At 39.9% G+C, this 16790-nt stretch overlaps 1 protein-coding gene across 2 annotated transcripts in view; it reads left to right on the forward strand.

Annotated features, from left to right (window-relative positions):
- bicral (BICRA like chromatin remodeling complex associated protein) overlaps window positions 1–16790 on the forward strand; it is a 66913-nt gene that overhangs the window by 22406 nt on the left and 27717 nt on the right. For both annotated transcript variants that reach the window (XM_048536791.2, XM_048536792.2), the window contains exons 3-4: window positions 7608–7656; window positions 14435–14506. In XM_048536791.2, the coding sequence (XP_048392748.1) occupies window positions 7608–7656; window positions 14435–14506 (121 nt within the window). The remainder of the gene's footprint in view (window positions 1–7607; window positions 7657–14434; window positions 14507–16790) is intronic.

A 16790-nucleotide genomic window follows, 5' to 3' on the forward strand; every position in this document is an offset into this window, starting at 1 on the left:
GATGCTTTTCGGAGGGGAAGTGTGGATTTGTTGGGCTGAAGGGCCTGTTTCCACACAGTAGGGATTCTATGAACATTTCTATGAACACCCAGTCATAGAGAGTAATACAGCATGGAAACAGGCTCTTTGGCCCATTGCTAACCATGGTGCCCATTTGGCTAGTTCCAATTGCCCACGTTTGGTCCATATCCCTCCAAAGCCTTCCCATCCAGGTACCTATCCAAATGTTTTTTTAAATGTTGCTATTGTACCTGCCTCAACCACTTTGTCTGGCAGCCCATTCCACATACATACCACTCGCTACATTGGAAGTTGCCCCTCAAGTCCTTCTTAAATCTTTTCCCTCTCATCTTAAACCTATGACCTCTAGTTTTCAATTCCTCATTCTTGAGAAAACAACTACACGCTTCTACATCCTACCTATGCCCCTCATGATTTTATACACTTTAATAAAGACCCCTCATTGTCCTATGTTCCAAGGAATAAGGTCCTATCCTGGCCAACGCCTCCCTACAACTCAGGTCTACTAGTCCTGGCAACATCCTCGTAAATCTCCTTAGCACACTTTACAGTTTAACTATGTCTTTCCTATAACAGGGTGACCAAAACTGTACATAATACTTCAAGTGCAGCCTCACCAACGACTTATACAACTGTAACATAACGTTCCAACTCCTACACTCAGTGCCTCGATCGATGAAAGCCAGCATGCTAAATGTCTTCTTCACCACCCTCTCCACCTGTAACAGTGTTTTCAGTGAACTCTGCTCTTGTACTCGTAAGTCATTCTGATCCACAACGATCCTCAGGACCCAACCATTCATTGTAGAAGCCCTACCTTGGTTCGACTTTCCAAAATGCAACATCTCACATTTATCTGTATATTCCATAATAATTCTTTGTTCACTTTTCTGATACAAGACATTAATGTGTTGTAATTAATTGTGGCTCCAGAACTGATCTCTGTGGTGTACCATTAGTTACAGTTTGCTAGCTCCAACATTCTCCCCATCTCATCTTTTATTTCATCTTACTATTAGTTAGCCAATCCTCCACTCGTGCTAATACATTACATCTAACAGCATTGGTTCTTATCTTATTAAACAATGTAATGTATAGTATCTTATCAAGAACCTTCTGAAAATCCAAATACATTACACCCGTTTTATTTCCCTTTATCTGACTTGCTTGTTACCTCCTCAAAGAATTCTAGCAAATGAGTCTAGCATGATTTCCCCTTCATGAAACCACGATGACTCTGTTTGATAATATTATGTGCTCTAAATGCTGTTTTATTCCATCTGTTATTGTTGATGATTACATTTTCCCAATAACCGACATGAAGCTGACTGGCCTTTTGTTACCTATTTTTGTCTCCTCCCCATTTTAAGTAAAGGTGTTACTTGGCAGTTATCCAAGACTCTGAATCTAAGGATTCCTGGAAGAGTACTACTAGATATGAACTATTTCAGTAGCTAATTCCATTAATAACCAAGGATGCATCCCATCAGACTCAGGAGACCTTTTGACTTTCAGTCCCATTAGTTTCCCTAGCAATTTTTCTTTACTGATAATTATTTCCAATCCTTTTGCCCCTTTAATGTTTAGTGATTTTGGGATGCTATTAGTGTATTGTACTGTGAAGTACATATGACCAAAAGATGTAGCAGCAGAATTAGACCATTTGACTCATTGAATCTGGTCTGCCATTCCATCATGGCTGATATGGTTCTTAAATTCATTCTCCTGCCTTCACCCCGTAATCCCTTACTGAAGACTGATGCAATGTATTTTTTCAACTCCTCTGCCATTTTCTACTTCCCTGTTTCTATTTCCTCATCCTCACTCTGTATGGGGCATAGGTTCACTTTTGATTCTCTCTCCCTTTTTACGTATTTAAAGAAGCTCTTGCTGTCCATCTTGAAATTGCTTGTAAGTTTACTCTCTCAGTTTATTTCCTTTTTTTGATTGTCTATTATTGATTTTTCAATCTCTCTCAATCCTCTACCTTACCAGCAGTTTCTGCAACTTTTTTTTCTTTTAAACTAATGTTTCCCTTATTAACCATGATTTGTTTACCCTCTTCCTAGAATCTTTCCTCACTGGAATATGTATTTGGTGTGAGCCATGAACTCTTCTTGAAAATCTGCCATTGATACTTAAATATTTTTGTTGCTAAACACATTCTCCAGTCCATTATAACCAGCTCAGCCCACATTCCTTTGAATTCTGTCTTACCTAAGTTTAGCACAGTTGTTTCGAACCTAAGTTCCTCCCTGTCAAACGGAATGCCAAAATCTACCATGTTATGATTGCTGTTTCCAAGGGATTCTTTTACTCTGTTAGCATTTATTTCGACTGCCTCATTACACATCTTTAGATCCAAAATATTCTGACCCTGGGTTGGATTCACAACGTATTTTTCTTATTATTTGGAATTTAGAACATGTAATCTAGGCTGACATTCCAGTGCAAAACTGGAGGAGTACCATATTATTGAAGAGAATGTCAACTTGAGAGTTCAAATTGTTATTTTCATGCATGTTAAAGATTCCATAGAAATGGCAGCACGGTGGCTTAACACTTCTGCCTCACAGTGCCAGGAACCTGGGTTCAATCCCAGTCTTAGGTGACTGTCTGTTTGGAGTTTGCATATTCTCCTCGTGTCTGTGGGTTTCCTTTGGCTGCTACTGTTCCCTCCCACAGTCCAAAGGTATGTAGGTTCGATATTTTTGCCGTCTAAATTAGCCGTAGTGTGTAGGTTAGATGGATTAGCTAAGGAGATGCAGGGATAGGGTGGCGAGTGAGTCTGGGTGAGATGCTGTTTGGAGAGTTGGTGTGGACTTGTTGAACCAGGTAGCCTGTTTCTGCACTGTAGGGATTGTATGATTCTCTGTTGAAATGCTTGAAGGCGATCGATGTTTCCTCTCAGACCCCTGGCCAACATTTCCCTTTCATCATTCCTTACTCAACAAACACACTGAAAACAGAATATTAGACCATTCATATTCTGTGTCCTCATTGGAAGGAAATTACCAGCCCCTTTTGTTTTTTAGTAATAGTGGCGGCACACAACTGTGAAGGCTTTAAGCTATCTTTAGGCCATGAACGGTGTAGATAAAGTTGTTTCCAGTAGTCGTCTGCTTATTTTTGGTATGGTGCTGTAGCAGTATTATCAAAACAAGTAAACATTAAATGCCTGAAATTACCAGATATCCTCTCAGCACTTCTAAAAAACTTTTAAATGAAAAATGACCACAGCTGCCTACTTCCAATTGGGCCATTAGGGTGACCTGTGACTGAAATTCCATGTGACCTCTGATCATTTGCCGTAATTGGTCTTTCAATTATCGTGAATTTCCAGCCCTTCTGAAGAGGTAGCCGTTCCTTTTTCTTTTATCTGGCAGGAAAATAGCTCAAGCAAACTGACATGGGCCAGTGACACAGAATTATTCACTTGTGGCTGACTCATATTGTATGTCAAGAATGCTTTGATTTTAAGAGTCCCCACAAAATAGGTAATATAGCCTATCCTTCTTTTAAGGGGTAAGTGCTTGACAAAAAAAGAGCAACAATGAAAAACGTTTTTGATTCTTACCCTTTTAGAAATCTCACTGGATGGACAAAAGTTCAATAAAGAGGAGGTACTGATTATACTTAAAGTACATAGGTTGCATCTTGTGTTGCTGATGGAAGTAAGGGAGCAAGTTAGGGAGGCATTGATCCTAATTTTCCAGTCCTTTTTATTTATGGGCTACTGCCAGTTGACATGGTAGAGAAATGATAATATTACAGTCTTGTTCTAAAAAGGGTGCCCAGCTAAACAGAACAATTACAGAGCAGTGAATGGCAGTGAAGCTTTTAGAAATGATGATTAGGACAAAGTCACCACTCACTTGGACAAGTATGAAGTAGTTAACAAAAGCCAACATGGATTTGTTAAAGACACAAAACTGAAAGAACTGCAGATGCTGGAAATCTGAAACAAAAAATAAAAATTGCTGGAAAATCTCAATGTGTCTGGCAGCATCTTCCAGACCTGCTGAAATTTTCCAGCAATTTTTGTTTTTGTGAAAGACACATTAGGTTTTATTATCGTGATTGAATTCTTCGAGACAGCAGGGACGGTTAATGTGGACAGCGTGAGTAATGTATATGTGGGCATTTGAAAGTTGTTCGATTAAGATCTTCACAATAGATATGTTAGTAAAGTTGACACCCATGGAAAGAACAAAGAACAGTGCAGGCCCTTCAGTCCACTAATCCTACACTGCTGCATGGCGCTTTTATAGTTTAAAAATATTTTGTTGCTTTGCAGTCTTTATCCCTCTATTCCCTGCCTATTCATGTATCTGTCAAATTACCACTCCCAGCTCCTCTGTAAGCGCATGCCAGGCACTTATCACTCTCTTTGTAAAAAAAATCTTGCCTCACATCTACTTCAAATTTTCACCATTTTACCTTAAACCCCTAGAAACTGACATTTGTACTCTGGGAAAAAGACTCCCTACTCTGCAATCTGTATGTGCCTCTCATAAATTTGAGAACTTCTTTCAGGTTACTGCACAGCCTGTTCAAGTGAAAACACACCAAGTTTGTCCAGTCTCTCCTCATAGTTAATACCCTCCAAACCATGTTAACTTTGCCTAACCATGCCTAGCCTAACCATGTTAAATAGGCAACACCCTGGTAAACCTTTTCTCCTAAACCTCCACATCCTTCTGCTAATGTGGCAACCAGGAACTGTTTGCAAAATTCTAAATGTGGCCTCACGGAAGTTTTATACAGCTGCAACATGATGAGCCAATTTTATTTTCCGTGCTCCAATCAGGGAAGGCAAGCATGCCATATGCCTCCTTGACCACCTTATCCAGGGAACTGAGGACCTGTACACCTAGATCCTGCTATATTTAATGCTGTAAGGGTTCTGCCATTTACTGAATACTTCTCTCCTGAAAAATGCATCACCTCACATTTGTCTGCATTAAATTCCATCTCCCATTTCTTGACCCAAATCTCCAGCCTTTGTCCTGTTGTACCCTGTTGGCAATCCTTATTATCTGCAGTTCCCCAACCTTTGTGTCATCCACAAACTCACTAATCAAACATTTCCCCCATTTATTGCAAACAACAGGGGCAAGGTTAACATGGATATGAAAGTGGTTAAATAACTGGGAACAGTGTCGTGTTGGATGATTAGTCTTTGGACTGAAGGAAAATATGCAGTTGCATCAATACTAAGATTACTGCCTATCTGGTACAACTTAATAACTTTGATTTGGGTCTTGACATTAAAATTGGAAGTTTAGTGAACATTGAGAATGATGATCAACATGAAGAGGACATAACTGGGCTTGTGAAATTGGTGAACATGACAGGTCAAATTTAATGCAGAGAAGTGAAAACTGATACATTTCCATCAGAAGAAAGGACAGGCAGTGTAAAATAATAGGCACAATTCTAAAGAGGTAAAAGAACAGAGAAACCTCTGGGTATGTATGAAGGTGGTTGGATAGGTTGAGGAAGTGATTAAGGAAGTACACAGGACTTCATAACTAATAGTGCAGAGTATAAGAGCAAGAAGTTATGGTGATCCTTATAAATCACTGGCTTGGTCGCAACTGGAATATTGTGTCCAACTGGCCTTTAGGGAGGAGTGTAGTCCTCAAAGTGTGCAGAAAATATTTACTAAAATAGTTCCAGTGATGAGCAATGCCAGTTATCTGGATAACTTGATGAAACTAGTGCTGTTCTCCTTAGAGAAGGCACTGTTGAGTGGGTATTTGTTAGAGCCTTTTAAAAATCATGAGATATCTGTACAGAGTAGTTAGAAACTTACCTTTGATTGAAGAATAAACAGTGGCATGAGATAAAACATTTCTATGCAGTGAGTGGTAAGGAACTGGAATGTGCACCCAGATGTGGTGGCAGCAGATGCAATCTCTGCTTTCATGCGGGAATTGGATAATTGAGTTGTATACATTTGCAGGACAGTGGGGGAAAGGACAGGGGTGTGATTCTTTCTTTTCTTTGTGTTTCAGACCTTTGTTTCTTGGAATCTTAATTGTAGTAGATTAGTCCACCATTACATCATATTACAGTAAGGGTTAGTTCTGTTCAAATTCCCTGGTGCATTCCTGATTTCTGAGTCTTAAGTAGTGGGAAGGGAGTTGTGCAGCAGAGGTGAGGTATTTTACACAAGAAGGTGGGGAAATTGGAGGATGTTCCAGTGTTAGTTTTTCAAACTTACAGTAGCTAATTATATAGCTCAATAGACAAAGGCATGTAACTGGTATAATCTCCAAGGCCGCCTTCACTGATGTATGTTTGGAAAGACTTTTAAAACATTGAAAAACAAAATCAAACTCTTCATATTTTGCCTTTTATTTGCTTCTATTTTAAGTTCCCTTTTAGTACAATCTCTCGAAGTATCTTTAGTATCCAGAAAGCTGTAGAAAAAAGTTTGGACTTCATTCTGCCACATGTTTGGCTTGTTCCAGATAAATCTCCATTCAATTCCATTACAACCATCTATTTTCTGCATAAAATCCAAAAAATTCCAACTGACCTCCTATCCATGAGCAGGATTTTGTCACTGAGGCAGGTGGGCATATGATTTCACATCACTGGCTGATTTATAGGCAATATTCTGCACCCAGAGAGTACCCCTGGAAGCCAGATAAGAGGCAGAATTGTGACCTGCCAACAAGTACTGGATAGCCAAATAAGTAATTAAAAGACAGTAGCAGTGTTTAGCTCCTTCCACACTGGAGGGTCTTTGCTGTCCAGTGTTGAGAATCTGTCCACCATTTAATTGGATGGTGAGCATGTGCTTAGGCTACAGTTTTTAAAATTTCAGTACTATCACTGTCTCATTGCTGTTTCCAGCACATAATGGGACCTCAACCTGTATTTCACCTGATTGTCAGGCTCCTGACTCAAAACATGGAATCCTGCCACATATCTCAAAAGTAGCTAAAGTACTAAATAAAACCGAAAGAAGTGCGGATGCAGTAATTCAGGAACAAAAACAAAATTGCTGGAAAAGCTCAGCAGATCTGTCAGCATCTGTGAAGAAAAAAACAGAGTTAACGTTTTGGGTCCAGCGACCCTTCATCAGAACTGAAGGGTCACCGGACCTGAAACGTTAACTCTGTTTTCTCCTTGTCAGATGCTGGCAGACCTGCTGAGCTTTTCCAGAAATTTTGTTTTTGTAGCTGAAATGCTAATTTGTGTTATTCCATTACCTAAATAGTCACAACCATGCTTTAGTTGAAACATTTACGAATTTGCATTGGTCATTCTGTGATAAAGATTTGACTCTTCTATGGAATGAATTCATTGGGTGACTTATTAAACTTTGTTTTCATAACAAAATTAAAATGCTAGACTTAAGTCTGCATTAGTAACTTGGAGAAAGTTTCATTTCAAATTGATATGTACATACATTGAGTTGAGTGCAGTCTGCAATAGCATCAAATTGATTTTTAAAAAAGTATTTGTAAGTGTTATATGCCAACATTTTTCCCCCTGGAAATTACTTGTAATTGTGACATTTATAATGAATTGATTGGTTTAATTGATTTTTAAAATAAATTCTTTTTCAGTGATGTACAGGCATTGAATGATTTTCTTCATGGACCTGGTAGTCAAGAAGTAAGAAATTTTATGTTTACCATTATGAATTTTAATGTATCCAGGTTGACGATTATTGCATTCATGAAATTTTGTTGATTTGTAAGTCTTAGATTAAGTATATCTCAACAGTATAATGTAAAATATTAAAGCAAAATAATAGACACCTTGTTACATTTGTGGTTTTCTGATCAATATTAATAGTGACAATTAAAGCCAAACTGATGATATAACAACCAAAAACAAAACCAGAAATTGCTGGAAAAGTTCAGGTCTGGCGGCACCTGTGGAGAGAAATCAGATTTAACATTTCGGGTGCAGTGTATCTTCCTCAGAATTGCTCAAAATATACGATAGAACAATATTGATAGATATTGCCAATATTCAAAAGGAGACGGAATCAATTTGGTTGTTGATATAGTCAGTGCTAATTGAGCAGATTGTCACTGTTCTGGTATTTCAAAAAGTAGCAGTATACAGCATTTCAGTGAAACTACTAAAAAGGTTTTCTGAGTTTTGTGATGATTTTAATTTCCGAAATAATATAGATCAGTCTCAACATGATAAATGTAAATGATTCAATGCTGGCTTGCATCTGCTTTCAGAGGGAATCTTTTGCCTATTGTCTCCCATTGAAATACTGACTTCTATTGTCTCGAAGTCACTTACAACTTTTTTTTCCTCATTCCCAACAATCTGAACTTTGTCCCTGTATTTGGAGCATACAGTTGGATCTTTGATATACATGGGGCTGACTGTATGAATGTTGCAAGGTGAATGGAGAGAGAAACGTTCTGAACAGTTTGGAATGGAGCTGGAAAGGGCCTTAAATTACTGACAGTAAGGAGTGTCTCTTCCCCAGGCAAACAAATATGTAATGTTTTACTTTCAGTGATCTGCTCTTGGTGAGCCTGGCCTCTTGTGAAGAACTTACTTCAATGTTTAGTCTGTCAACATAGAACATGGAACAATGTAGCACAGGAATAGACCCTTCAGTTCTATGTCTGAGCCTACTATGATGCCATTCTGAACAAATCTTACCTACCTGTAAGTGGTCCATATCCCTTTATTCCCTGCCCGTTCATGTGCCTATCTAAATGCTTATTAAACATTGCTATCATATCAGCTTCTTTCACCTCCCCTAGAAGTGCAATTCAGGCAGCTATAATCCTCTGTGTAAAAAAAAATCCTTTCCTTGTACATCTCCTTTAAATTTTTCCCTCTCACCTTAAACCTATACCCCCTAGTATTTGACATTTCTATCCTAGGAAAAAGACTGCCACTATCCATCCTATCCATTGTCTCTCGTAAGTTTATATACTTTATATACTGTCAGTTCATTCCACAGCCTCCGATGCTATAGCAAAAACAGTCCAAGTTTGTCCAACCTCTCCATATAGCTAATACACTCCAGTCCAGGCAGCATCCTGGTAAATGTTTTTTGAATGCTTTCCAAACCCTCCAAATCTTTCCTATGGTGCGGCAACTGGAACTGCATACAATACTTCAAATGTGGCCTAACTACCGTCTTATACAGCTGCAACATGACTTGTCAACCTTTGTACTCAGTGTCCTAACTGATGAAGGCAAGCATGGTGTATGCCTTCTTTACTATTTCATTCGCCGTGTGTCCACTTTCTTGGAGCAATGGATTTACACCCAAGATCCCTCTAAATGAATGCCCCAAAGAGTCTTTCCATTTACAGTATACTTTCTGCTTGCATTTGACCTTCCAAAATACATCACCTCAAACTTGTCCAGATTAAACTTCATCTGCCATTTCTCCGCCCAACTTTGTAACTGCTCTATGTTGTATTGTATCCATTGAAAACCTTCCTCACTATGCACAACGCTTTTAATTTTCATGTCATGAAACATAATACAGCACAGGAACAGGCCCTTCGATACATCATATCTGTGCTGCCCATGATACTACTGTCAACTAATCCCAACTGCTTCCACATGGTATGTATCCCTCTATTCTCAGCCCAGTCATGTACCAGTCTAATTGCCTCTTAAACTTTGCTAACACATCTGCTTCTACCGTCTCCTCTGGCAGCGTGTTCCAGGCACCTCCCACCTGTGTACAAAACTTTCCTCTTACTTCTTTCAGGTCCAAGGTGCAGCCTTGGGTACCTGAATGGGCCCCAGTTATGCCTATCTTCTTGTGGCTTATGTGGAACATTCCTTGTTTCGGCTCTACTTGGGCTCCCACCCACAGATCTTGCTCTAGTACATTGATGACATCATTGCTGCTTCCTTCTCATGTCTTGAATAGAAAAGTTCATCAGTTTCGTTTCCAATTTCTACCTTGCTTTCCTCTTCACCTGTTCCATCTCTGACTCCTCCCTTTCCTTCCTTGACTTTTCTGTTTCCATTACTGGGGATAGGCTGGCCACTGATTTCCATTATAAATCCACTGACTTTCACAGTTGTCTTCACTACACATTCTCAAACTGTGCTTCTGGTAAAGACTCTATCCATTCTCCCAAACTTTCCGTCTCTGTCACATCTGTTCCAATGATCTCTACAATGGAGCCCCTTGACATGCTCACCTTTTTCTTCAACTGAGGATTTCCCACAATCGTGGTTGACAGGGCTGTTGGCGGTGTCCAGCCCATCTCCCGCATCATCCCTCCCTCATCCCTTCTCTTCCCTCCCACAACACTGATGTGGTCTCCCTGGTCTTCATTTACCATTCCACCAGCATCCACATCTAAAAGATCATTAAGCGTTTTCCCACCACCTCTCGCGGAATGCCACCTGCAGACGCATATTCCCCTCCCCTCCCTTGTCAGCATTCCACTCTAGGACACCTAGGTTTACTGCTCCTCCACTCCTCCTCTCATGCCCCAACAGTGCTATCCCATGCAATCACAGAAGGTGTAACACCTGTCCATTTACTTCCTCCCTGCTCCCTATACAAGGTCCCAGGAAAACCTTCAAGCTGAGGCAATGATTTACCTGCACTTCGCTCAATCTAGTCTGCTGTATTCTCCGCTTACAATGTGGTCTGATGAACATTGGGGAGGTGAAACACAGGCTGGGCTATTGCTTTGCAAAACTATGTTTCGTATGTAAAAATGACCCTGAGCTTCCTTTTGTCTGCCATGTTTCCTTGCCAACATCTCTGCCTCGGGAGTACTCCAGCGAAGCTCAGTGCAATCTTGAAGAACAACATGCTCATTTTCCAATTGGGAATCCTGCAGCATTCAGTACTCAATATCAAGTTTAATAATTTTAGGGCCTGAGCACATTCTCCCCTCTCTTTATCTGAATCCTCATATACCAGGCCTTGTCATTACACAGGCTGCTTTCACAACTAACACATTGTCAGCCACTAATGGTCCCCATTAGCAGCTGTGCCTTCTGCTAGGCTGACCTTTACTGATTCCTTTGTCTGCCTAACAATTGTTCTTGTCCTCTGGCTCCATCCAGAACGTTAACTCTGCTTTTTGTCCACAGATAATGCCAGGCCTGCTGAGCTTTCCAGCAATTTCTGTTTCTGTTTCTGTTTATGTTTATGTTTTTCGGCATCCACAAGGCTTTGGGTTTTTTTGTCACTGTGGATCCCATGTAACTTCATCTGTTGTACCAGCCCACCGTGAAGGACCTTGTCAAATGCTTTTGTAGAATTCCTGTAAGGTCTGTTTGACTACTGCCATCTTCCAGTTGTTATCAACAAGATCCAAGAGATTTGTCAGTTTCATCCACATGACCCTGATGTTCTACCTTGCCAGTCCATGAGTAGGCATCTTGTTTCTTTGAATTTGTTCAATTGTTCGTTGGTATGATGGATTCATTTCACTTGTTGAGCAGAGACTAAGCACCAAGCACTCACTGAAGCGGATAGATTAACAATACTTTTCTAATTAGGTATTGTCTGCTTTGAGGTGAGTGGTGACTGTTGGATGAATTGCAATAGTCCTTTTGCTGGGGTTGCACACTGTGTGTCTCGTACCAAGTTTCTTCACACTCCTGTTCAGCTTCAGCCAAGTGCAAGGGACCCAGTTTCTATCTGTGGTCACAAGGAGGCACAGCTGAACGCTGGCCATTGGGGAGGCTTTCTGCTGATATGGAGAGACTTACATATTTGGCCTTTTTCACATAGTTGCTAGTCAGCAGTGTATACAGATATAGGTTAAAAATGAGAAGCAAACCAGCATGCACACAAATGGAAGGTGTGGTAACTCCTTTCACCCACACATTATAGATGCATCACATCAATCTGCGGGATCTCGATGGAATACTGGTTTAACACTGACTAATACAGATACTTCTAGTTTGGACTATTGTTGGGATGCAACATTTGAAGTTTCTGTTGCTTTCAAAGTAACAACGCTGTCCTTGCATCAACATTAGTCATATTGCCCTCATTGATTTTAAAAAAATATGAATTGAGCAGGCATTCTTTGGCATTTCTATGGAGAGTGCAAAAGCAAAATAGAGTTTATAGTAGTTAAAGTTGTGTTAGCATTTCTGAGACTTGTAGTTAGGTTCTGTAAGTCCTTCCTTATTAGAAAAGAACTAAAGTATTATACCCTCAAGTTGAAATATTTCAAATTGCTAAATCCTTAATGAAATAATTTTAAAAGTATAGTAAGTTAAATATGGAAGAAAAATGTAACTTGCTACTTACAGTACCTGCACCTCCTTGCATACAGTCCTGCTTCCTGATCCTAGTCACTGTGGACGCTTCATGCTTCCAGACACTTTGAGTTGTGGCCTCTCTCTGCTCCCCGACCTCCAAGTTGTGGCCTCTGCCCCATCCCCTGTCCTTCAAATTGTAGCCTCCCCCACTACCCCAACACTTTGCCACTTCCTTCTCCTGGATTTGCTTTCCCATTTAAGATCCAGATTAAATCTGAAGCTGGAGCTTGAACACCTAGGAAATGCAAGCCCTAATGGTTCAGGAGTGCTGAAGCTTTTACAGTTTAAGTTATTTCTCAACTCCCTTTGCTTGCTACTTTGCCATCCTGAACATTTGCTGTGATTGAAGGTTTAAGACCTGGGTTCAAGAGAAGAATAACAAGGCAGGAGTACCTTTGAATATCATTTAAATTATAAGAAAAGGATTGCTTTCAATCACCATGATGGAACCAGTCACTGAAGCTGAATGTTCTGCTTTTCTTAATCATAAAAGCGAGTAGAGTGAGAAGACTGAATGACTGTGAGGCAGAATGCGAGTAACTGTTGACTGCAGCTTTTCCAGACCGTCCAAATACACACAATACTAGGGTTCTGTCTGATGGGATCAATTAAGTAACGGGTCCTTGGGAAAGAAACGGCTTCGTTGGAAACAAAAGCAGAGAAAATCGTTGCTGACATCAATAATCAATTGGAGGTGTGGGAGGAACCCTGTTTAAATGACTACGAAGCTCATAGGGTTTGATACTGCCCTGTCATAGCTCATCTTCTATCATGTTGTCATGGAAAGAGGAAATCACATTAAGCAGCTTTGGCAGGCAGTGAGTCTCCCTCTAATGCTTTTTTTGGCACACAATAGGACCTGATTACTGTAAACACCACCTCTAGGTGGCACAGGAAGAATGTATGTGTACAAAGGCATCTGATTATTCTTAAGAGGCAGAAACCTGTTTCCAGGATGGTGCTGCTGGTAAATCCATGTGATCCGGTACTCTGGCCTGAATCATATCACAAAGAGTGTGAATGACAGAGGTCAGTTTGTGAAGGCTTTGAATGGCGGCTGAAACAGGGATACTGAAGTAGCAGTGCTTTTCCAGTGGCCATCATTTGGCAGCCTGAAACTTGGATGAAGAGAAGGAGGGAGCAGCTGCCCCTCAGGCATGGCACCCTGACTGCAGAAAGGCCTTTCCCTGTGCCTTGGGCATTTGGAAAGGATTTGGCAGCAGTGCTGGGTGCTGTGAGCATGACAGAGGAACAATGCCATTAGTGGTGCACGTGCAGATGATTCCTGTGGTCTGCTGTGGCCACCTGATATCACAGGCTTTGTCTGCACATGTGTCAGGGCTATTTGAGAGTCATGAGTAATCATTCAGAAGCGCAAAGCTCACCTGATTGAGATAATGGCTTCAACTAAAAGAGACCAGTGAATCCTCAACTTTTTTTCAGTTCCCTATTGTTTTCTGCATAAAATGTGGCAGAGATTCATATGCCAGCGTGAAACGCCAGAGCTGCTAGGCAGTGCTTATCATCACATTGTATACAATTTTACAATTTCATCTTGAAATTTTTGATCAGCTCAAACCAACATCTTTCCAACCTTCTCGTTTCCTATAACCCCTGAACTTTCTGTTTATCTCGTATATTCCTGATTTTCTTAGCTTCATCAATGAAGGTTGTGCCTTCAATTGCCACATTTCTAAATTCTATAATTCCCTCCTTAAACTTCTGTGGTTTCTCACCTCTGTTTTCTTTAAGACTCTCTTCTAAACCTTTCTCTTCAATTGTTTCATTCTCAGTTCCACACATATTGAAGCAGCCCATGTTCAGAAGCAGAAAGACTTGATAGCATCCAGGTTTGGATTGATAAGATTGGTAATTGACAATGATAGTCAACAGCAAAAGAGAATGCACACTTCCATCACAGCAATCTGAGATTACCATTGTTGAATCACTCACCATCAATATGCTGGTACTAGACATTGACCAGATGCCCCCTCCAGTCCTTATGTTTCAGTGTGGTTCAATGTCAAATTTGGTTTCATAATCACTCCTGTGAAACACTTCAGCATGTCAAAATATATTATAAGTATTTTTGTAATTACAATTTGTTGATGTTTAATATGATTGAGTCTTGGATCTTTGGTTTTCACAGATAGATGAGGATGATTTGCTTGGTTCAGCCTGCACTATTGACAACTCCAATTCACTTTTTGCTGATGCCATTGTAAGTACTGAAATTAAAAAAAACTCTATACTATATATGTGGATTATAATAACTGTAAGATTACTCTAAATATGATATGTTGCATCTGTTTTAGAACGAACAAAGAAAATACAGGACAGAAACAGGCCCTTCGACCCTCCAAGCCTGCGCTGATCCAGATCCTTTATCTAAACCTGTCGGCTATTTTCCAAGGATCTGTATCCCTCTGCCCATTCATGTATCTGTCCTGGATACATCTTAAATGACGCTATCATGCCCGCCTCTACCACCTCTGCTGGCAATGCATTCCAGGCACCCACCTCTGTCTGCGTAAGGAACTTTCCACGCATATCTCCCTTAAACTTTTCCCCTCTCACCTTGAAATCGTGACCCCTAGTAATCGAGTCCCCCACTCTGGGAAAAAGCTTCTTGCTATCCAGCCTGTCTATACCTCATGATTTTGTGGACCTCAATCAGGTCCCTCTTCAACCTCTGTCTTTCTAATGTAAATAATCCTAATCTACTCAACCTCTCTTTATAGCTAGCGCCCTCCATACCAGGCAACATCCTGGTGAACCTCCTCTGCACCCTCTCCAAAGCATCCACATCCTTTTGGTAATGTGGTGACCAGAACTGTACGCAGTTTTAACAAAACATGTTTTCATTTTCTGTTTTCTATTATTTTCTTTATTGTTGTTGACAGCTGGCTTCATTGACCATCCCGTTACCCATCTAATCTTTCCTTCTTTGTCTTGATTAATCCTGTCTGAATCACTTTGGAAGTTAAAGGCACTAAATAGTTATGTAGTTACTCTATTTGACCTGTTTGGATTTGTTATGACATAACTTCAGGGCAGGCAGGACTTCAGTCTGCTCCTTCTGGCTCATTGGTAGAGATACTATCACAGCACCACGAGACATTTAAAAGGTCAGTTGTGGGAAGTTTGTTTCCCATGAGTGATGTTATCCTGTGATTTGGGAATCACAATTAGTAAATACAGGTGTTAATCCCATTGTGTTCTCAGAGCTTGATGCCATCTCCCCCATCAAGTTTCCTTCGTGAAAATTGAATAAATCATTCTTCAAACTCACTACTGTACCAAGGCTAGAGATGATAAGTGATTGAAAATATTGCTGATCTGAAGAGTTAATATTTTCATCAGAGGGTAGCTTGGGATTCATTTTAATATTTTACTCAAAAGACCTGGTGTCGTGCACCCTTCTCTCAGTTCTGCACTGACCGGCGAATCAACCTCCACTGAGTTATAAAAAATGACACCTTAAATAGATGGGCAACATCAATAAAGAATTGCAACTCCAAATTATTTGCAGAGATGTGTGTTTATTTAATTACGATACGTGGGACAACTTTAAGACAACTTTATTTGTTTATCTGCTTACTGTTGAAAGAATATTTATTTCAGTTTTTTAAGGTGATTTCTTCAAAAAATCTTTTTCCAGGTTTTTCTCCATGGACGTACATGCCTTTTCCCAGTTCCAATTTCCAGTATCTTCAAGTGTGAATAACAAATGAGACCTGCTTTAATATACAAGCACTATATTTTAATACTCTCTTCATGGCTGCCATACCTTGAATGTCACACTAAAATATCTATCTCATGCTTGAAAGAATATGTGAAGAATAAATATGATTGTTTATAACCTCTGTGTGGTTGTCAACATTTTCTGAAAAAGAAGAAAGGCCTGGTGGTTTCTTGAAGACCTATTGAAAGTCTGTCATCACCTACAGTTTCCTTAACAGAAATTATGTGGCTTTAAACATGGTGGTTTTAAAACAGTACATCATCCACCTTGAGCAATATGGAACACCTGCTAGTAATAAAAGCATTAGTACGGCTCTTGTATTTCATCAATGTTAGCATGTTCCTGTCCTCGTCATCATTTGATTTACCATGAGCCATACTTCGATGGATTTAATAATTATATTTTAACAGTAGTGCATTTACTGTGAACATATAGAGCTAACATATAAAGCCTATAAAGGATGCTAGTGAATCCCCTAAGCTCCAAAAATCTTGCTTAGTTTTTATGGACCTTGGTGATACATGCAGGGCAAATCTTGCAGATACCTTTCATGTCAGGTGAAGTTACAGAATGGAAAGAACTCCAAATAAATTCCCAGACTGTGTTATTTAAAGTATATGGAACTTAAAGTTTTGTTTAGGAATAAACAGAAAAAGTTTCTACTTGGCAAGCAAGAATTTGAAGGTTTTTTAATTCAATCATGTGACATGAGTGGTGCTGCCTAGCCAGTAATTATTGCCTCTCCCTAGTTGCTCTTGAG

Source organism: Stegostoma tigrinum, chromosome 9 (assembly GCF_030684315.1).
Source record: "Stegostoma tigrinum isolate sSteTig4 chromosome 9, sSteTig4.hap1, whole genome shotgun sequence".
Classification (NCBI taxonomy): Eukaryota; Metazoa; Chordata; class Chondrichthyes; order Orectolobiformes; family Stegostomatidae; genus Stegostoma; species Stegostoma tigrinum.